Here is a 23,442-nt window from a genome sequence, read left to right as displayed (position 1 = left end):
TGCCCGACCTGGCCCCGTGGCGCGGGCGTGGGGAAGGGGCCTGGCGTCCGTGTTTGGAGGCAGAGATTTGCCTTGCACCAGGGGGTGCCTTGGCCTCGGAAGGCAGAGAGGATCTTGGAAAGGGTAACTCGAAGCTGCAACCTGTTGAGCACTTGATAGTTTCCAAAGCCCTTTCATATATATATGATTTTCCAGGGCTTCATGTCAACGTTGGCAAAGCAGCAGGGATTATTGATCGCCCATCAGGACACATACAGAGTGAGTGCAAGAGAGGGAAAAAGGTTATAAATCCTTTCCTCGCACACGCTCTCATACACACCCCAACATACAGGCATCTTCCTACCCCTTTAGGAAACTTGGAAATAAATGGGGTGGAATGAAGGAGGACATTGGCCATCAGAGATCTGGAGATGGGAAGAAATCACAGGTGGCAGACTTCTCTCAAGAGGGAGGGATGGAGGGAGGGACGGAGGGAGGGACCTTCTCAGAACCTCTGTTTTGGTCACGCTTTGGGGCAAGGGTCTTAACCACCTGCGCAATGATGGGGTCAGCCTGTTGTGCTTTTCAAGTGGGAGAGATGGACTCCGGGTTTGTGGTTCGCGTGTTATCCAGGGTCCCCCGAGAGAGTCACTTGTTGCTTTGGGAGATAAACACTGGCTATGGGATTTGGGGCATAGCGCTGAAAGGTTTCCATCCCTCCTGGAGGGTCTTGTTTCTTCCCCTTTGCTTCCCTGTCCCTTTAGCCTCCCAGGGGGGCTTTGTGCATTGCAGGTAGCCAGGGCAACAAGTAAGAGCTGGACCTCTAAGCTCTAGGAGGAGCGCGACTGCAGGGGGCCTTGCTTGCTGGGAAGGAGGCCAGAGAATGCACACCCCCCCACCCCCACCACCACCAAAACAGAGGGAGAGGGGATGCAGGTGGGAATAGATTTGGTTTACCTTTTGCTTACCGTGATTTAAATGGAATATCTGCGGGGTTTTGAATTCTCTGATCACAGTTAAGAGAAACCTAGAGAGGCTTCCGTGTGCACTTCGCAGAACCTGAGGAGATGTTGCTCCTTGGACCCCGGAGCAGCATGATCCATTATTGCTGCTGCCCACGTGCTGGAAACTTAGACGTTTTATGAATCCATAGTAAACACAACAGAAGTCTTTTCCATTTGTTCAGTAGGTGTTAAATTCCTAGGAATGTATGAAACTCAACTGTTAGAGGAAAGCGACTGGGTGAACATCACATATATGCGTGTCATTTGTATGGTTGCTAAGCATGGGGAACGTGTGACTATAACGTTCTCTGTGGTCATACTGGATAAGCTCTTCTGAAATGTCTTTAGGGATTCACATGCTAAAGATTAGACTCAGAAAAGGGTGTACAGTGGAAGAAAAGACCCGTTTTGGGGAGGGTCATTTAACAGTTGATGCTGTGCAGAAAAATACTACTTTCTTCCCTTCCTTCCCCCTTTGTGATCATACACCAAGTAGTGTTTTCCTGGGTCTCAGACTGGCTGCTAATGTGGAAAATTTGTGAGGGTTGGAAACCAAATGGTTCTAGAATCTAGCTTCTAAAACTTTGTAAATGCATAGCTCCCTTAGCCTAAGGTAAAACACAGTGCTGTATATGAATTGAAGAAGGGGTTCTGAGCTTAGTCCAAGCACTACAAGAAGTAGTTGTCATCCTAATTCCTTTGGACTCTCCCTTGGGAACAAAAAGGGGAGGTTAGTCTAAAACAAATACATGGACATTTTTCCCCTTACCGGAAAATATATGCTATTCAAGTGTGGTATTTAATTTGACATATGAATATATATTGAGTGGCTGTCACTAAAGAAGACACTCTACTAGGATGTGTATGAGATACAAAGATGCACCAGATTTCATTACACTTTCCATTTGTAAATCTAGGCAACAGAAATAAAATGTTTTAATTGGCAAATAAACTCCTAATACCAAGAGGTATCTATAAGTGAATTCTAGGATTATTTACCAAATCTTTAATTGTATTAATCCACTTAGCCTCACGTGTTTTAAAGTGGATTTTCTTATAACTTATGCACCTGTGCCCTTTATCATAGGTCCCAAAATAACACTTTCAGTAGGTGATCCTTCTACTCACTGTTCACCTAATTAGAAGCACAGTACTACTGGTAGGAGGACATTGACATTGAATGGTACAGTGGTTATTTACTTTGAATGTTAAGCAGCACTGCCCAGATGGTGTCAGTTACTCTAAGGTTGCAGTGACAATTGCAGGCATCCAGATTGTGTGTATTTTTAGATGCCTTCACATGGGGTGGAGGGAGAGAAATTGAGGTAATCCCAATTAAACTCAATCTGCATTAAAGAAGTCATGAATTACATATTTAAATAAGACATTATCCTACTGGCTTTTAAAATGCCAATAAAGAGCAAGTTTCACCATCCCTTTCACTGTAACAGCAGTAGCAGTGATTGATACTGAGGGTCTACCAATTAAGTTGACCGATTCCATATTTTAGTAAAATTTGTAAAGACTTAGACTTCCTGCAGCTGCCAACACTAGTTTATTTACTCTTTTGGAATAGTTTGTTAAAGACATCACTGATGTCAACATCACTAGTACACTAGAAAGTTCATTATGTGTAATTTTTAGAAAATCAGATTTTCACAGTCTTTTTACCACTGATTTTCCCCTCCCCTTAAAGAGATATGTTTGCCTTAGCTGGTTTGGCTCAGTGGATAGAGCGTTGGCCTGTGGACTGAAGGGTCCTGAGTTAGATTTCAGCCAAGGCCACATGCCCAGGTTGCAGGTTCCACCCCCAGTAGGGGGCGTGCAGGAGGCAGCCAATCAATGATTCTCTCTCATCATTGATGTTTCTATCTCTCTCTCCCTTACCCTTCCTCTCTGAAATCAATACATATCTATAATAATAAAAGTGCAATATGCTAATTAGACCGAACGGCCGAACAGTGGAATGACTGTCCAGATAACCTTCTGGACGACCTTCCGGACCACCTTCTGGACAAAGCCGGGGCTGCAAGGGAAGCCCAGGTCCTGGGTGCCAGAGGGAAACCAGTGCCGGCAGAAGGGGGAAGGAAGGCCTGCTCTTGCACAAATTTTGTGCATCAGGCCTCTAGTATATATATAAAAAAGATATGTCACCCACTAAATCATCATAATGCACAATATGATTTAATACTAAAACACAGGAAAAATACAAAACAATATATTGGTCTCAAATATTATTTTTTAGGTATACTGTGACTAAATAGATGTAATATTTTCTGAGCTGGATTTGGGTTCATTTCCAGTCAGTCTTTAATTACTGCTCCATGTCCAAATGCTTTTAAAGTTTTAGAAAACTAGGTTGTTTGCAAGGCAGACCTCATAAATCATAGCTAACCAAACCCACTTAAACTTAGTCATATCACAATTGTATAGATCTGGCTTAATATAAATAGTTGAAATAAACATTTAATACATCAATGATTTAATTTTGCATTTTTTCACTTTTAATTTGAAACTAAAATTTTAAAATAAAAGTTTAGATGTAGTGCTGAGTAGGCAAATGGCAAAGAATTTCATTGAAGTTAATTATTAAGAAAAGAGATGGCTATGTGAAATTTTAAAAGTTACATCATGATTTTCCTTTGTGATTAAGAAATTTAAATTTTAACAAAAGAGTTTAAAATGAGTAAGGGGACTTCATAAGTTTTTCTCTACAGACATAAAGCAATGATTACTCAGTTAATTTATTTATAATTTTTATATCATTAAACTGCTGAGTTTTACACATCTAATCAGTGTATAAAGAATTACAATTTAGAAACAGTGGAAATTTTTCCTTGTGACTTGTAGATTTGGAAAAAAGCAAGTAAACCACAATGAATTCAGAAGTATGGACCATTTGAAGAAGATGTATAAGAGGATTTTGTCCTTCCTCTCCATTGTCACTCCACTGATGAATGACCTGGTTCTACTATTTTGGTCTCATTTTTGCTTGCTTATCAATACATGTTGTGCTTTATCTAATTTTCTCTAAAGATAAATGGACAACTCCCTTCAAAGGCTAAACAGGTCCCAGCAAGCATCTAATTTTCTTAATTCTAAAACATCAATATTTTTGCAGTATTAGCAGGATATTTTCTCTTGTAACAAATTAAGATCCGTAAGTTCTCTTTATTTAAGCAGTAAGTCTCTGACATCTGATTCTTACAAGATTGATTTTATGTACAAAGTATATAGCTACCCATTTTATTCAAATCACATTTTCTTTAAAGCCTAATCATTATTGTAATTTTGTTTCATGGCAAAAAATAATGTTATTTTGGGGGTATATCTGCATTCATTTGTTGAATAAAATTCTGGCAGAAAACAAACATCATAAATATTTAATAAAATTTCCAATGCCAATTAAAATGATCTATACTTGGAAATGTAATTGTGTTCTTCCTGATTTACATTTTAATCTACTAATGATGTGCGCATTAAGTCAATAGAATATAACTCTTTGAGGGCAATTGTTTGTTTACTATTTTGTCCTTAGTGCCTAGAAAAATCCGTGGCTCCTAATAGAATCTCAATGAATGAATAGTTGAATCAATGAACTTGTCCTCAAGAAGCCTCAACTTTCTTATTTATAAAATTATGGGTGGTATTTAATAATCTCCAAATCACTTTTATAAAGAAATTGTATATAGTATGTTTGTGCCTCCAATTTCTAATACAGTATCCTATGTAGATAAGCATTAAAATATTTACTTTCTGGAATGACAGGAATTAAAGTACTTGAGGCATTTAGAAGCTAAAATGTAATGAGCAACATCCTCATGAAAAAGCAATGGACACCGTCACTATATTTGTGTTGTATAATAAATGTATGAGTTTATTGAAGTTCTACTAAAGTGTATTTGTCTGTTTAATATATCCATGTATAGTAGTAAAAGGAAAGCCTGTTTCCTTAAGTAGAAATGAGCCTGAAAATAATATATCATTATTCAAATTGCTGTTAGTCATTCCAGTTAGAACTAGAAAACATTGTTTTGCAGTTGTGAAAACTAATGCAGGAAAAGTTAGCAATTTCCCCCAAAATCACAACTAGTTAATGATGGAACTAGGAACCCAGGGCTCCTAAGATCCTAGGTTCAACAAAAAGTAGGAATAAGAAGAGATCCTAGGGGCATTCATGGTGCTAAAGAGCACTGGAACAAATGTTTGCAAAGATAGACTCTTAACTATTACTATACTGTTGGCTGTAATTAGTGGTATACCATAAGGTATCAATAAGATTTCTTAGTGTACAGTTATGACCCAAACCCTAAACTTTTTTATTAGATTTGCTGTCATCCAAATATAAGATACAATGTTCATTTTTTACTTGAATGTATGCATGCGTATGCACTTAAGTATAACAACTGTTTACTCATTTCTTCCAAATATAATTGTTTTATTTCAACAGTAAAATCTTGTAAAAGGTTTTAGTGTGTTTCAATACACAACTTTGAACTGATATAAACATAACTCCTTTTATATGTTCATAATAAATTCCATAATGAAAGCAGATATTAAATTACCAGTTAATTTTTTTTAAGTTTTTAAAATATATTTTTATTGATTTCAGAGAGGAAGAGAGAGGGAGAGAGAGAGATAGAAACATCAATGATGTGAGAGAATTATTGATTGGCTGCCTCCTGCACGCCCCCAACTGAGGATTAAACCCACAACCTGGGCATGTGCCCTTGATTGGAATGGAACCTGGGACCCTTCAGTCCATAAGCCAATGCTCTATCCACTGAGCAAAACCGGCTAAGGCGTTTTTAATTAGAAAAACAATACATTAAAATTGCATTGGTTTATTTTCCCACCATATTTTAGCTAAGTAATTAACAACTCATATTATTATTAAAATTCAGTATTATGAACATTGAAGACAGAATATTACAAAAGAGCTGAGAGTTATCTATTTAAAGATTCCAAAGTATGATTGGTATGAATGTGTCAAAGAAAACTAGACCTCCTGATAGGGAGTGTTATTAAAGATCAATAAATTATTTTACTTGTATCTAATTTGTACAATACCAATTTGTTCTGTTGGTGGAATACCCAGCACTGGCCAAGTTTAGAAACAAAATCCCTAACTGAAGAGATAGCTGCTTGTTATTATCTCATACATTAGTTTTTCTTTTCCTCATAACATTAAATATCCTAAGTGGCCACTGAAGCTGTGAGAGCTTACATTAACATGACTTATGTAGACTATTAGAAAACAAAACACCACATATAATTGGAATTGTGCTGTGATGGCCTCAGAGCTAAAAAAGTAGAATCATCTTGGGGTGGTTGGGACGGGATGGGGAGGCGACTGATATTAATAACTATTTATTTCATTCAGGTACATCCTGAAGTGTGTTATAACCTACTGTCTAACATTTCATCATTAAATAGAGAACAATTACAGTCAATTTTTTAAATCTTGTAAATGTCAGTTTGTTCATAGGGCAGGATTATTTTAAATGAACAGCAAGGACTATTGTATTCTCTTCAGCCTTCATTATCCCCATAGTTCTGTTTCAGAAGTCATAGATTTAAGGAATAATTGATATAACAATATTAAAAAGCTTACTATCATTCCTAATATGTTTCTGTATGAGTTGTTAATGTATACACAAAGTGGTTTTAGTCTTGTACTTTTATTCAACAACTACTTATTGTGCACTTACTATGTGAAAGCCATTGTTCCAGATAGTAAAATGTACTGATACCATTAATTGAATGCTGTGCATAGTTGTACACGTTAATTTAAATATGTAATTAATATACAATCACGGATTATAAATCATTTACTCAGAAATGAGCATATATAAAGACTTTTGTTATAAATTTGGATATTTGAATACCATATTGGGATGTCATATTATCTTAGAGCAGTGGTTCTCAACCTTCCTAATGCTGCGACCCTTTAATACAGTTCCTCATGTTGTGGTGATCCCCAACCATAAAATTATTTTCGTTGCTACTTCATAACTGTAATTTCGCTACTGTTATGAATCGTAATGTAAATATCTGATATGCAGGATGTATTTTCATTGTTACAAATTGAACATAATTAAAGCATAGTGATTAATCACAAAAAACAATATGTAATTATATATGTGTTTTCCGATGATCTTAGGTGACCCCTGTGAAAGGGTCGTTCGATCCCCAAAGGGTCGCGACCCACAGGTTGGCGACCCACAGATTGGCAACCCACAGGTTGAGAACTGCTGTTTTAGAGCCTAATCTAATTTTTATTGAATCTAAGATGTTATTGATTATGAGATGCACCATTATTTTTACATGCTACCAGAAAAATAAAACAATCAAATGGGTTAAAGTAACTTTAAAGTTCTGAGTCTAATCTTTCTGAATGCTTTTTTGATTCAGAATTGAAGATGCCTTTGTTAATCCACTCATTATTAGACTGTATGCCATCAAGAGTGCTGTCAAGAAAGTTATTGATGCTTTTTCTTAAAGTAATTTACAGAAACACAAAGGCTATTTTTGTTGTGCTCCTAAGCTAGCTGTACAGTTATGTGGAATGTAGGCAATGTTGCCAAACTCAGCTGACACACACTATTTTCCCACCTAACATCAACAAAAGTTTGGCTTAAAGGGTCAAAGATATGCTTCACTGTTCTCTCCAATGTTTTCTTCCCAGCCAGTGAGATTCATTCAGTGGCCTTCAGTAATGATGCTTTTCCTGTGGTGTATACATAGAGAAAGCAATGGCACCATTACTTCCTGGCTATTAGTGATTGTAACAAGCGATGGATACTGATATTCACTCTGATTTCAGGAAGAGAAAATGTTTAAAAATATTGATTTTATAATCAAATCTATAATAATAAAAGCGTAATATGCTAATTAGACTGGTCTGAATGACCTTCCAGACAACCTTCTGGATGACCTTCTGATGAAGCCGGAGCTGCGAAGGCTGAGGCAGCTGCTGCGGATGCGAGTGCCGAGCCCCTTGCACAAATTTCGTGCATTGGGCATCTAGTATGATATAAAGTTTTTTTTAATCATTTACTGAAATTCAAAACAAAGGCAAAAGTCAATACTATTCAAGTGGAAACTGTAAGTGGCATTGCTGCAAGGTTAGGTACATTGAATGATTACGTATTAAATTTGTAGATGAGGAAGAGACTGCGAGTTGTTTCCTAATATTCACTTTCCCCTTCCATTTCACAGGTTGGAATCCTTTCTTTTTAAGTGGCATGTGGCAGAATTAAATTTTAAAAAAAAAAAACAACTTAAAAAGGACAACTTTTCTCAGTCTTGCTTGTAGTTTGTGCAGCCATATGACTAAGTTCTATTCCTTGGAATGTTAGCAGCAGTGATGTGCACTTCTTCCAGACTGTGCCCTTAAAATGAAGGACAGTCACTCATCATCCCTTGTCCCTTGTTATTCTTCCTCCACTCAGCTGCCTGGAATGTGGACATGGTGTCTTGCCATCTTGGACTTTAAGGAAAAGGCAAAACCCTTTGCATAGCAAAGCAAAAATGCAGAAGAAACCAGGATTCCAGACACCTTGAAGCTAATGTACTGCCCTGGCCTGCTTAGGCCAGGACAGTTAGTTACCTGAGTGAGAAACTTCTGTCTTGTTTAAACCACTATTAATTTTGTCCCTTGTTATAGAAATCAGAAGTATGCCCTATTACAATAGTATTACCATAAGTAATTCCAAATTTTCATCTTAGCAGCAGCTTGCCTCAACTTCCCTGAAGCACCTCACTTCAGCTTTTTTGAATAGGAGTTTTACTTTGATTTAAGTTTTATTCCCCCTCTTTCTTGACAGAATGATGCCATAAATGTGGTCTGTGGACAGGCAACAATGGGAAACCACCATAAAAAACAAAAGGCTAGGAATATCCGTGAACTAAATTAGAATTTGATTAATTATGAGAAATACATTTTTGTACATTTTGAAAATGTACTAGCATTTAAAAATTTGGAAACATATGATACAGAAAGTGCAGATAAGAGTATCAACTAAAGCAGTGGTAATTGGGAATTCAGAGCATGCCAGTTGGTCTATGCTTTTCTGTGCTATAATAGCAATCTGCATGGGGAGTAGGTAATTATAGTTAACAGTTTTCACAATCCATAGTGAATAGGACTATGTAGATGTTATGATCTGGTTATACAGAGTTTAGTAAAAGTTTCTGAGAAATTGGAATTTTTAGGCTTACTCTGTTTTCTCAGTTTTTCAGAACTGTGTCACTTTATTTCAAGATACCAAGATGTGATCACAGAGTATGATTCCTATAGAAAATAAAATGAGTCAGAGATATACAGTCAGACAGAAAGTGGTAGAGCAATGGTTATATATGTGTATGTAAGCAAACCAGAATTTGAGCAATTTTAAATTTAATTATCTTAGAGCCTACTCTAATTTTTTTAAAAATTTCATTAACTCTTAGTCTTACCAAGATATAATATGATGAATGTTATATAGTGGATTCTTTTTAATTATACAAACACATTAAAAATTTTAGCCAGCAAGTCCTGCTCATCAAGTTGGCCCACTGCAATGAGCAACTTCATAGTCCATATGGAAAAGGCAAGCCATTCATACTTACTACCCTGGACTCCCTGGTGGCACCTTTTCTACAGTGATCGTCTCTTCTTCTCCACCTTATCTCTTTTCTTTATGATCATGCCCTAACCCTTGCTATTATGCTGAAAAAATACTATCTTAGAATTATAAATTCAGGTACCTCAGCCTAAAACCAAAAGCTCCTATGATTTCATCTTTCTCATGTAGAAACTTCAAAACGTTCACCTTTCTACTTCTCTGTGAATTCCCTACCAATAAAATATGGCATCACACTTATGAGGTATCCTTCATCATTGCAATCACTTTCTCCTTTGAGGTTTATCACAGTCTCCTGGATAGGGAGGGACCTCATTCGTGGACAAATTCATCTGTCTCTCTATCCCTACACCAAAGCAACTGAATAATTAGGTGATTTTAAAACCAGGCAGACTAGTATCACTCTATTAGTATAAAATTAAAAAGAAGCTTCAATTTTGACCAAAAATCCTATTTTTTCCTATTGAGTTTTCTTTTGTTCTCTATGTTTCTATTTCGAACTTTCCCACTCTACTTAAATATTCCAAACTATTCCCAAATAACTGGCAGTTAACCCTAACTTCCACTTGGGAGAGAAAATACAAACAAGAATTTTCTTGACTTCCTACCAAAGACATATAAACTTACCTCATTCCAGAACCACCCTCCTTTGCTTACAAAGGAAGAAGTGATCCAATCATTTTACCTTTGAGTCAGGCCCTATCCATTTTCATGTGTTATGGGACTTCATTATTAATTATTCACTCTGCTTAACTTTCTATCTCTGTCTACTCATTCCTTCCCATAAGTTTTAAAACATACTTAAGTATTACACATCCTACTAAAAGTACCTTCATCAATGCTACATTCTACTCTAGTTGTTGCTCTAACTCTCCTCTTTTCCTAAATCTGGTTTCCTGAAGGGATTATCTACTCATAGAATTCACATCCTCACTCCATTAACCTTTGTTTCATTAGTCTCATTGAACCACATTAATCTAGTTAACACAACCTTTGTTTCACTAGCATCATTAAATTCATTAAACACCTAGTTGTTAAATTTAATGGTTACTTAACCCTCAAATTATTCTCCTCCAAACTTATGAAAACACATTGATCTGATTCTTTTTATACTTTACTCTTTACCAACCTTTATTCATGCAGGCTTTTTGTTCCTTAAAGTTGTATTTCTTAAATATTGGTGTAATCAGGATTTTGTGGAAGAGTTTATCGTCTCTTTCTTGGATTCAGATTCCACTATTTAAGTAAGTCCTTCAATTTTATCTTGAGTTGCAGTTTGCTCAGAATTTCTACTGGCATGACCACAGGTACTGGAAACTCAGTAAGGCCAAAGCTGAAGTCATGGTCTTCCTTACATCATCATCCTGTTTGTCTCCTAAAGTGTCGAATTCTTGTCCTTCAGTCCACACTCTTTCACTACAGCTTTGACTTCCCAATTATCTCCAGAATCTGATCTTTTCCCCCATTTGAGAAACCCTCATTTGGAGCCGCGATAATCTTTTATGTGGATGACTATTGTAATTCTGTTACCTAGTTTCTCCTCTTCTACTCTGGCTTGCACTCTTCTCCTTAGCCAGAGCATCATTTCTGAAATGTATACCAGACCATTTCAGTAATTGACTTAAAAATGTTACTAGGGCTACTTGTTTCTCACTGCACTAAATCCAAAGTCATAATATTTTTTATGTCATGGTTAACTGTTGAATCACAATCACAAAAGAGTCATTAAAACATTTTGATGACTTTATAAATCCTCCCATAATCTTTTGATAGGTTATTTTTTATTTTGTTGAACAGATTTTGTTTAAAAAATCATGTCATAAAGATCTAAGTATTAAACAGATTTTTAAAATATTTTTAATGATTTGTCATAATTGCAAGCAATGTAAAATTATATAAAATGCAAGTAGCTTATTTTTATAGTCTTTTATTTTTCAAAATAAAATTGTATTTAATCTACCTTCTTTCACTTGTTGCTATTGAGGGGAAATACCTTTTCCCCTTGCATTGTATTTCTGGATAGAAGGAGATCCAAGATGGGAATATTTATGGAACCTTATCCCACTCCCATCTCTGAGATATGACTTAGCTGTTACCCTTCCTTTGAGGTGTATGCTCAGGAAACAAATATTCTCTGCTCCTCCATGTAGTGAATTTTACAGGATTGAGTCCTGATGGGGAACACCTATCGTTGTCTAGCCAGGCCTGTGCCTGTATGGGTAAGTTTAATTAATTCAAGGTGATATATTAGCAAGTCCACTTTCTAATAGACCTAAGGTGATATTCTCAAGTATTTTAATTGCTACCAGCTTGAATACTGTGTCTGTCCCTCAGCTGCACTCTGCACAAATAAGTAGGAAAATAGAATGTTATTTATTAGCTTCCTAAACATTAACATTTACTTAGAAATATTGGTCTCCATTATTAAAAATTCACTCTTCAGTACCAGATATCATCATAAGATGAGTCTCTCCTCTCCTTTCTAAATTGTGACCCACCATTCAATTTATACCCAGTCCATGCCTTTGCCTCTTTTCTCCTCAGTACTTACTCTTGGTTTTAAAAAAAGATAATTGATAATAATAGCAACCCATTTTCATATATATTACGTGAATTACTTAAATATTTTATATACATTTTCTTATTTAAATATCACAACATTTCTATCAAATAAATATTCCTACTTTACTGAGGTTCTTAAAACCTAAGCAGCTTGCCCAAAATCACGCAATGGTGGAGTTGACATTTGAATCCATGTCTAAATTGTTCCACAGTACAAGCTGTTATACTGTCTTCCTAGTAGAAGGGTTTCTGCATATTCCCTCCAAATCAGTCAACTTTAGGTCAGTAGCCACCTTGAACTCCACAGACATTTTATTGTCTTTTTAGACAACTCCCAAAATATATACTCAGTAGCTCCATAAACATTTTTGACTTTGTGATATATACCAGACACTAGAAATAAAAAAGTGAATAAATTTGGATTTTGTTCTGAAGGATAGGGGAGTGAGTGTATTGGTAGTATGGGAACATTTAGAAAAGCAAAATAAGTACAGATCCGTAATCCCTTATCCACAATTATGAAACCTCAAATCCTGACAACTGAACATTATTTCGTAAATTATGACAATTTGGTATTAACACCTCACCTGAATTGACATTAACTACTTACAGTCTTCAATCATCCCACTGAGTGTTAACTAATTCATGTAGTTCATTATAGATATATTAATATGTTTAATTACTAGATGTTATCCTGGATAATGTGTACCATGTTACCTTTGTAATATCCAAAAGAAAATAATAATAATTTTGAAACATATGTTCTAAGAGTGTGGGTTAAAGATTTATAGGCCAATCAATTATTATAATACTAGTGTCAGCATGGTGGGTGTGCTTTAAAAGCCTGTAGGAATAGGAGAAGCAGAGAGAGCTTCGGGCAAGAGGCATTATTGTATCTCATTATTGAAGAATGAATAGAAATTTTCCAGGCAGCCAAATAGGAGGAGAAAATATAGTGGAGCTACATGAAACAGCCTGAACAAATTCATGAGAGAGTAATGGTGTAGTCAGAGTAAGAAGTATAGGTAGGAGAGTGGCAGAAGAATGAAGCTGGGTCAATAGCCAGGAGTCAAATCACAAAGATGCTATGGAATGCCATGCAAATTTTGGCTAAGGGGTGACCTGGAAGGATGTTAGGCTAAGAGAGCTGAGACAGTGAGTATATAACTCAGTTTCCAGGACATAACTTGGTCTTTCTTCATGCTACCCTGGAATTATTGATAGCACAGCCTTTCACTTTCAAAAGTGACTTGTTTGAAATGTTTTATGGCTCCCCCAAATGATAGAACCAGATACTGATTTTAGAAAGAAAATTGTCAGCAATAGGCAAGATGGAACTGGGGTCAGAGATTTCCACAGGGCTTTTCTCTAAGATGAGGACAAACTTATGAATGCCAAAGCTCATCACTAAGGAACAAGGGCATAAAAGAATTTCATAAAATCCTTGTGGGTGGAGTAATAAAAGATCTCTAATGTCTGACCCCCATTAGTAAGAAATGAGGAGTGTTCCATTATAGACTGAAAACTACTCCCCTCCCTTTCCCTACCTCACATTGTCCCACAGTTTTCTTATATCTTGGCATTTGGCTCTAACTGGGTAGAAGTTAGCCTGTTGGAGAAGTTAATTGGGTTAAAATATTCATAAAATACAATGTAAATGGAGCTGAAAATACATGAAGATTAGGAAGCCATAACTGTCATGTTTATTCTTCCATTTTAAAACCACAGTTAATATTCAGGAAGCACATTCATTTTATACTTTTTGTCTTTCCCAAAAGTATGGTGCTGATGAAAATCAAAAGTAAAAATAAAATGAAGTACAAAATATAAAATATGATCACATATTTCTCACCAAGGGAACATAAATGGGAAATATATTCAATTATTGATAATCAACTGGAAAGTAAGGAAAATATTAATGTCTCCGTATCACATCATATCAAATTAATTTTTATCCTTATAATTAAGTAGCAGTAAAAACTTGGAATAATTTTAATTTCTGAATGGATTTTCATTAGCTACAAATTGGGAGTTTAAACAGAACCATTTATCTTACTAATCAGGAAAATGTAAATTAAAACAAGGTATCATTTCTCCCGTCAGATCAGTGAAAATTAAAGTACAGCAATATTTCTCTGATATTATAGGAACTGACAAACTCATATGATGTTTTTGTTACCGCCACTCTGGGGTCACAATTTGGAAATATCTAGTAAAACTAAATATGTGCATAACCTGTGACTCTACAATTCTATTTCTAGAATTAACCTTAGAGAAACATCCCCAAATATGCACATGGAAGAGGGTACAAAGACACTAATTATAGCTGTGTTGTAATAGCTGGGCATAAACTAAATATCCATTATGATGAAGTATTATGGAGTGCTATGTGACATGAACTTAGACCGCAGTGTTGCTGAATAAAAAAAATAAAGCAAATTAAAGAGTAATATGGAGTAAACCATTTATGTAAAAAGTAAATATGGAGTAAACCATTTATGTAAAGAATATATTAAACAATTCTGTGTCTTTATGTTTTTCAAGAGGTATTTTTGTTTATTAGTGTTTGGCCTGGACAGATACACATCCAACTAAGATAAGTGGTTGCTTCTGGGGAGGAAAAGAACGCCTGGATTTACAGTGCCAGTTAAAGGAAATTAGGTTTGTTCTGTATTCGTTTGCTAAGGTTGCCAAAACAAAGTTCCACAGACTGAGTGGCTGAGATAAAAGTGTCAGGAAGGGTTGATTTCTTCTGAGGTCTCTCGTCTTGGCTTGCAGAGGACCACTTTCTCCCTTTGTCTTCACATGGTCATCCCTCTGTGAGTGTCTTTGTCCCAATCTCCTCTTCTTAGAAAGACACCAGTCATATTGGATTAGGGTCCATCCATATGACCTTATTTTGCCTTAATCGCTCATTTAAAGGCCCTATCTCCAAATGCAGCCACATTCTGAGGAACTGGGCGTTAGGACTTCAACGTAAGAATTTGGATGGGGTAGAGCAGGGGTCCTCAAACTTTTTAAACAGGGGGCCAGTTCACTGTCCCTCAGTCCGTTGGAGGGCCAGACTATAGTTTAAAAAAAAAAAAACTATGAACAAATTCCTATGCACACTGCACATATCTTATTTTGAAGTAAAAAAAACAAACCTTCAAAAAAAAAAAGGCTCTCCTAACTTCAAAAAAAGAGGCCCTACTAACTGCAAAATAAAAAAAAAATAGACCTCCTAACTTCAAAAAAAAATAAATAAATCCTAACTTGTTCTTACCTCGGTCCTCAGGCAGCAGCAGGCTCTGCACAGGCAAGCTTGTGACTCATCTGATCACACCTGAGACTGAGAGGAGGAGTCGAGAGACAGAGAGAAGGAGGGGAGTCGGAGAGTGCGGCGCACATTCCACACATGCGCACTGCGGGCCCGGGACAAGTCGGCTGCTAAGCAGGACAGGCAGCAGCGGCAAAAACACCCAGCGGGCCGGATAAAAGTTTTCAGCGGCCGCATGTGGCCCGCTGGCCGCAGTTTGAGGACCCCTGGGGTAGAGGAACAGACATAATTCAGCCTATAACATACTCATAACATTTTTATTTAAAACAAATGAAAGAAATTGGATTCATATTTGACACGAAGGCTAAACTAAATTTGTGAGATAAATTGCAAAGTTATTTGAATCTAGAACAATTTTCCTTCGTAGGAAATCTATTTGGTCTTCAGAACTTGAAGAACACTAGAACACCAGATTGCTAGCATTGATTACCTAGGAATATGAAAATGGAAGCAGGTAGGGAGATATTTTCTTTTTTAAAATAGACTTTAGTTTTTAGAATGGTTTTATATGTACAGAAAAAAATTGTAAAGATAATACAAATTTTCTTTTATTATGATTTTATGTTAGAGTAGTACATTTATTGCAATTAATGAACCAGTATTGGAACATTGTTAACTGAAGTGTATACTTTATTCAAATTTCCTTAGTGTTTACTTAATATCCTTTTTTATTCCAGGATTCCATCTAGGATATCACATTCCACTTAGTTGTCATGTCTCCTTAGTCTCCTCTTGGCTATGACAGTTTCTCAGACTTTATTTATTTTATTTTTGATGACCTTGACAATTTTGAAGAGTACTAGTCAGGTATTTTGTAGAACGCTCTACTACTGCAATTTGTCTTATGTTTTTCTCATAATTGGACTCAGGCTACAGGTTTAAGGCAGGAAGACCACAGAGGTAAAGTGTCATTTCCATCATGTCATATGAAGTGTACATGCTATCGATATGATTTATCACTCTTGATGTTCAACTTGACCAACTGGGTGAGGTTTCTCCACTGTAAAGTTACACCTTTTTTACCACTTTCCATACTGTATTCTTTGGCAGGAAGTTACTCTGTGCAAGCCACACTTGAGTAAGGGCATGTGCTCCACCTTCCTGAAGGCAAAATATCTACATAAATTGTTTGTAATTCTTCTTCATAAGAGATGTGTCACTTCTCTCCCATTTATTTAGTCAATCTTATTAATGTTTTTATTATATTTCTTTGAATCATTTTACATAATAAGTATGTATTAATTTGTAAATATTTTTCAATAAGAATATTGTAAAGGTACTTAGATAACAAATCCTAAACTAGTTTTGGACTTTGGAAATTAGGAGCATGCAAGGTTATCAAACTATAGAGTTTGAAAATACAGCTAATAGTGCACATATTCTCTATTAGTAATATGTTATTCTCATTTACACTATATAAAGTGGTTTATACAAATATTTAATGTTATTTCCTGCTCAGAGAGAGAGAAGGTTGAATTAAAGATGAAGGAAACAGAAGCTTTTTCTGCTTATGCAGTTTCTGAGTTTCTTAAGCTTCATGTCTTCATGGCAGGTTGCAAGTAGCCAACCTTCATTTTGCAAACTCTTGGACCCCTTATCATGTCCTTGGAAATAATATGCATCTATCATGCTTTTTTGGTATACAACCAAAACTTTCCCTGGGATGGAATTTTTCAAACATCTCCTTTGAGAATTTTCTGACATAATTACTAATTTCTTCTCCCTACCAAGATGACTTAAAATTAAATTTTTGAAATTCTAAATGAAGAAGCTGTTACTAGTAGTTATAATATAAAATCACCTCGCCACTTCTGCTCTTTTATGTACGTATCAATGAACTAGTATTTCTTCACATTGTAATTTCTCCCCAGATATTTCGGTCAGCTTGTTAGCAGTCGTCGTCAGCTTCTGTGGCCTGGCCCTGTTGGTGGTCTCTCTTTTTGTCTTCTGGAAGTTGTGCTGGCCTTGTTGGAAGAGCAAACCCGTGACCTGCAACACCAATGCTCTTCCGCAGGCCCCTGAGAGCGATCCTGCCGAAGTGCTTGAGACTGAAGAGAAGAAAGAGCTTAAAGAAAATGGAAAGCCAGCACTGAAAGCTATTGAGCCTGCAATAAAAATCAGCCACACTTCCCCCGATATCCCAGCAGAAGTTCAAACTGCTTTAAAAGAACATTTAATTAAGCATGCACGTGTGCAAAGACAAATTACTGAGCCTGCATCTTCAACCCGGTAAGGGAAGTTGAAACATTTAAAACTGTGTGTGTGTGTGTGTGTGTGTGTGTGTGTGTGTGTGTGAGTGTTGTGTGATTTCAGAAGAGAGAAAAACAGTGGGAAAGGAGAAAAAAGATAAACAGAAGAAATGTGAAATACATATGAAACATAAGAATAGAGGGAATGGGTAGGACAGATGATTATTATTTACTCTTTCCCTTGAAATATTATTAGTTGATAATTACTGCTTATAATCTTTCAATTTAGTTGAATTCAACCAATAAATATCAAGAAAACAGACATGGTATGAAATCATCTAGAAGTTCACAATCAAAGCCTAGGAACAGAGGTTGATGTTTAGTCTACAGTTGTTTAGCACAACACCATAAACGTGGAGTTGCTGGAAATATTCATTGCTTCTTTGAATTTGCATAGACCATACTCTTACACTGGACAGAGTATGGTAAGTTCCACAAGAGCTCTGTTGAATATCAGGAACAGACATGAAAGGAACAAAGAGAGAGACATTTTATCTCAGCCTGGAAAAAAATCATTTAAAATTTGCTTGAATGAAAATAAGTTGTTATAGTGTATTTTAGATTGTGTTAACTATAATGGAAAAAGAGATTCTTATGAGGAGTCATTTTTTTCTACTAAGTGTGAGTGGTCTTCAATCCTTAAAATGAACAACATACTAGTAGCAGTTTTTCTTTATTTCCCAGAAGTAGTAACTAATTTTAACCTAGTGCGGGGTAATAAATGGTACTGCAGGTAAATTGCTAACTGACTTTCTGATCTTACCTTTCTACCTTTCTAAATTGAAGGTGCAGCCTAGCTTTCTGACATGACATATTTTTGTGTGTTTAGAAATTTATCAAGTTGACAAACTGGGCATGGGTCATGTTTGCTACTAGAATTGAAAGAATATATTCAATATATCTTTTATGAAGTAAAAAAGAATTGTATTTATCAATAAATCCTCTTCTTTCTGAAATAAACTCCAAAGGTATAAGTGAAAATAATTATTGTTTGGGGGGATAAGGAATTTTGAGATAAAGAGGATATAAAGGAGTATCTTTTCAATTTTGTACTTTTCTATTTAAATTTTATAACCAAGATATGCCTCATATTTAGTTATTATTTTGACAAGTTTTCCTGAGTGGTGGCACTTAAGGTTATGTTTAAAAAATTTTTATGATTTTTATGTAACATGACCCAATATATGTTTATTTAAATTCATTTATTATGGATATTTATAAAATAATTATCCCATGTGCCACTTTTTAAAATATCTATAGGAAAAGCTGCTTTAAAATTATCTCATGTAGTTACTTGGTAATCACTACTATCATTGCTGCACACTGTGGCCAAATATTATATGTAATAAAGTATGAAGACACTCAGGAATTTCAGTTAAAATATTCAATTAAATTACAAACATTTAAAAAATATTAACAACAGCCATGAATATATATTGCCTTATTAGCATACAGAATTATTCAACTCTTTTAGTCGAGAAGTGTACCCTCCATAAGGACGCTCAGTTCATGAAGAAAAATTGAGGTAAGCTATGAAAATTGCTTGTTTTTCTCTGCCCAAAAGCTTTTTGGAAACCTCAGAAAAAATACTATCTTCAAGGTATTATCTCTTGAATATAAAGAGTTGGCTTATCTTTTTATTCCTAGCTAGGGGAGAATGAAAGAATATGTACTGAGAACACGTGTGAAGACTTGGTCTTGGCTACAGAATTAGTTTCTAGAAACAATATACAATAGGGGTGAAGACACATCATTCTAGATCTGGTTTTCTCAGTAATTATGTGCAATTGAATAAATCAGAAAACACTTTTTCTTTGAATCTTAGGAAACATAAAATTGGATTGTACACATCTCATATTTTCTAAAAGAAAAAGTGAAATAGAGATTCATAGTTTTTCTAGAACTTTTCACCAGCCTTTTTGAATTTTCTTGTTTATGTGAGTGGCGGGTAAAGAAAGAAAAAATATTAATTTTTTGCTTGCAATTTAGTCACTTTGCCAGGCAACCTTCCTACAAATCCTCCGCCAACCTGCATGAAGTAAGTGTTGTTAATTATCCCCATTACTTGTGAGTTAACTGAAGCCTAGAAAGATTTCAAAATTTGCCCAAAGTCATGCAGCTGGCGAAGAGTTAGAGTTTAAATTTATCTAGATGAAATACATTTTAAGCAATAAAGCCAAGCAGATATAGTTTTTTGCAAAGATATTGGTTATAAGTCTGCTGAGGACAGATATTTTGGAGGTTAGAGAATGAGAGTATCATTCTGCTTATTCTACTCAGAAATAAGGAATTATATATGGTTATTATGAATGACTAGAGTCATGATTTTAATGTTTGGCCTTGGGATGAATTCCATGCAGAAAATTATTATATCAGTTCTCAAAAATCCCAATCTACATTAATTACTTTATCATGCTAGAAATTACCTTTATATGGAGAGGAAGAGGAAGTTGCTGAGTTCATTATACAGTCCACTTAGACACAGAGATCAGTGGTACATTATTATAAATCAGATTATTCTGCTCAAATGCTAACTTTTCACTGAGATGTAGCAAAATCAAACCATATACACACACAAAAAATGAACTTAACTTTAATGCTTGGTTTCCTCACCTTATTAAGATATCCCAGCTACTCTTCTATATCTGGCTCAGGCAATAGAGGACAAACATCATACTCTTTCAAGTTTTAATTGTCTCTATACTTAACATTCTGAGTTGTTCAGAAGTTAACAGCATTGCTGGAAACTGCCACATTTTTCCAATTTCTCATCTCCCTGCTCAAATACCTCGACACTGGCCCCATCAGCCTGCTAGGCAATCAAACAACCCAGTGGACTTTCATGTGATAACTTCATTACACATTCTTCTAGCATCCATCTTGATTGATTGTTTTTTTTTCATCCAATAGGCTTATTCTGTACATACTTATTTCTGGGAATAGATAGTGTATTCTGCACACTCTTCTACTCTGCTAACTCTAGGGAGCTGGGAAAAAATAGGCTACATAATGCAGAGATAAGATACTTAATACCAACTTCAATAAAAGGAATTACAAGTGCAAACTGTATAGTGAAGAATGCAAAATTCAGATAATAGGAAAATCATTGCCAGCTGAGGCATGGAGGAGTGCCAGCCAGCAAGCTGAGGCTAAAGGAAACTAGGAATTTACATAAATGGCAATTGGGAGGGGTTGTGCATCCCACGTGGAAACATTTTATGTGAAAAGACATAGAACAAGAAATCTCTCTAAGAAAACAGCAGGTAAATCATCTTAATCCGAATATAGGGGAATAATAGAAAATAAAATCAGCTGGAATTAAAGTGTGAGGAGAAATCATAGTCAATAGATTCAAAGTCTGTCCTGTCAAAAATATTTGCAGAAGACTCCCTTGAATAAAGAGCTGTGTTTTAGGAAAATAAATTTGGCAAAAGTCCATAGGACAGACTAGAGAAGAAGACATCTACTAGTATTTTGTATCTAATACAGTATTTAAAGCATAATAAAAATCAGGAAGTAGCAAGCAACAACAAAAAGACAGAAACCTGAGAAAAGTCTTAAAGGGAGAATGTAAGATCCCTTATAAAAAATAAATTAAGTGTCATGTTAGTCTTTTCAAGTTTAGTCCAAACATTTTAAAAACCTGACATTCAAACTATTACAATCTGATGATACCAAACTACCATTATAGCACTTTTGGTACTTCCACACACATAGCACTATACTGCTCTCTGAGGCAGAGAATCGGCCAAATTCTTTTCTGTATTGCTCTTGACACCTTGACAAAGCACTATGGGAACTCAGGGTAAATAAGGTGGAGCAAAAGTAGGTTTACAGTTGTTTGTATGGAAAATAATATAGTAATTAATAAATAATAATACAAGAGTAAACTTATATTTTGCATACTTACAACTGTAAACCTACTTTTGCCCCACCCTGTATTTGTTGAATAAAAAATATCAACAACAAATGAATGCAATGACTTCATCTTATCTTTTCTAATAGATATTTCATGGTTGCCAATGAGGAGGATCCCTGGTGTGTTTTTTTTATCATCCTCCAATAGACCTTAACTCTGCCTCTGTGCTTTTTGCACTTGCTGTTTCCTTGGTCTGGAATGATGACCTCCTTTTTGTTTTCTGTAAGATCTTTAAAGAAAATGCGTCTGAGAGTCTACTTTTTCTGCCCAATCATAAGCTATTATCCTGTATTATTTAAAGTCATAGTTACAATGTAGCAATTAATGCTTATTGTCTTAATATTGAACTGCTGTTCTGCCAAACTACATCCTAAATTCTCAGAGAACAAGGCTGTGAAACCTGATTTCCATCGCTTTGTAGGTACATAATAAACATCAAGTGAATGCTTTTGATTGATCTCTCCACTTCACTTTCTCCTTTAAAAGCAGCATCGGGCGGTGATATAAACTGTGCTCATATTAAAAAGAGGTTAATAGTGGTATACTCCCAGGCATGAGTATGAGGACCAATTTCCCAGGCATTCATTAGTGGTGTAAAGGTGAAGTGAATAAAAAGTGGCAAAATAATTTGTTGAGGATGATGAATAACATAGGTTAGCCACTATTAGAGAGGATTCTAAGTACCTACTGAAAATAATTAGGAAACTTAATGGCAGACCCAATGAACAAAAGCAGAAAAATGTACATGGAAAGAAATCATTGACTCATATGTGCTGATGGATTTATAATTAGTTTTGGTTGCTTAGAAAAGTAAGTCTTAAAATCATCAGACACAATGTCAGAAAGAACACTCAATGTATACTCTTAAACTCTTAAACAAGAGGTGAAGAATTATGTAAAATATGTAAAACTGGATTGCATAGTATTCTTTAAGATATTTTTTAAATTAAATTTCTCTCAAAAGATAGCCAAAATTGCAGTTATCCATTCCAGGACACTGTAAGGACTAGAAAGCAACATGTAACACCAAGGGAGAGTTTAAAAAAAATATAGTTGCCCTGGCCAATGTAGTGCAGTTGGTTGGGTGTCGTCCTATGTACCAAAAGGTTGCTGGTTTGATTCCTGGTTAGGGTACATGCCTGGTTGTGTAAGAGGCAACCGATGCATGTTCTGCTCTCCCATGGATGTGTCTCCGTCTCCCTTCCTCTCTCTCTCTAAAAAGGAATTAAAAATACTTTTTTAAAAAAGTTTATAGTTAACTAGGATATCAAGAAGCAGGACTTGTCCACAACAATGGGAGAAACTGAGATCTAGCTCCTTGAAATAGAATTGCATGAATCATGCTGTACAAGTGCTTGAAGTGGTTAAATAACCCCCTTTATGAAACACTAAAGACCTGGTGCATGAAATTCATACACTCGGGGGTGGAGGGATGTCCCTTAGCCCGGCCTGAGCCTCTTGCAGTCCAGGAGCCCTTGGGGGATGTCCGACTGATGTCATCCATGGGGGGTGGGCCTAAGTCATCAGTTGGACATCCTTAGTGCTGCCACGAAGGTGGGAGAGGCTCCTGGCACTGCCGCTGCGCTCGCCAGCCATGAGCCTGGCCTCTGCTGAGCGGAGCTCCCCCTGTGGGAGCTCACTGACCACCAGGGGGCAGCTCCTGTGTTGAGCATCTGCCCCCTGGTGGTCAGTACACGTCATAGTGACTGTTTGGTCGATTTGCATATTAGGGTTTTATTATATAGAACTAGAGGCCCGGTGCACAAAAATTTGTGCACTCGGG

The 23,442-nt window shown here is 35.9% G+C and overlaps 1 protein-coding gene across 2 annotated transcripts in view; it reads left to right on the top strand.

The window, feature by feature from the left end:
- SYT10 (synaptotagmin X) overlaps positions 1 to 23,442 on the top strand; it is a 73,494-nt gene that overhangs the window by 565 nt on the left and 49,487 nt on the right. Inside the window, exons 2-3 of one of the 2 annotated variants that reach the window (XM_005865674.2) lie at positions 15,532 to 15,549; positions 17,363 to 17,720. In XM_005865674.2, the coding sequence (XP_005865736.1) occupies positions 15,532 to 15,549; positions 17,363 to 17,720 (376 nt within the window). Of the gene's footprint in view, positions 1 to 15,531; positions 15,550 to 17,357; positions 17,721 to 19,682; positions 19,779 to 23,442 lie in introns of those variants that run through there. The other variant, XM_014539242.1, reaches the window with a different exon arrangement.

The sequence above is a fragment of the Myotis brandtii genome, unplaced genomic scaffold (genome assembly GCF_000412655.1).
Source record: "Myotis brandtii unplaced genomic scaffold, ASM41265v1 scaffold209, whole genome shotgun sequence".
NCBI classification, from domain to species: domain Eukaryota; kingdom Metazoa; phylum Chordata; class Mammalia; order Chiroptera; family Vespertilionidae; genus Myotis; species Myotis brandtii.
Note: the sequence above shows the minus strand (reverse complement) of the source record. Positions and strands in the feature narration are given on the sequence as shown.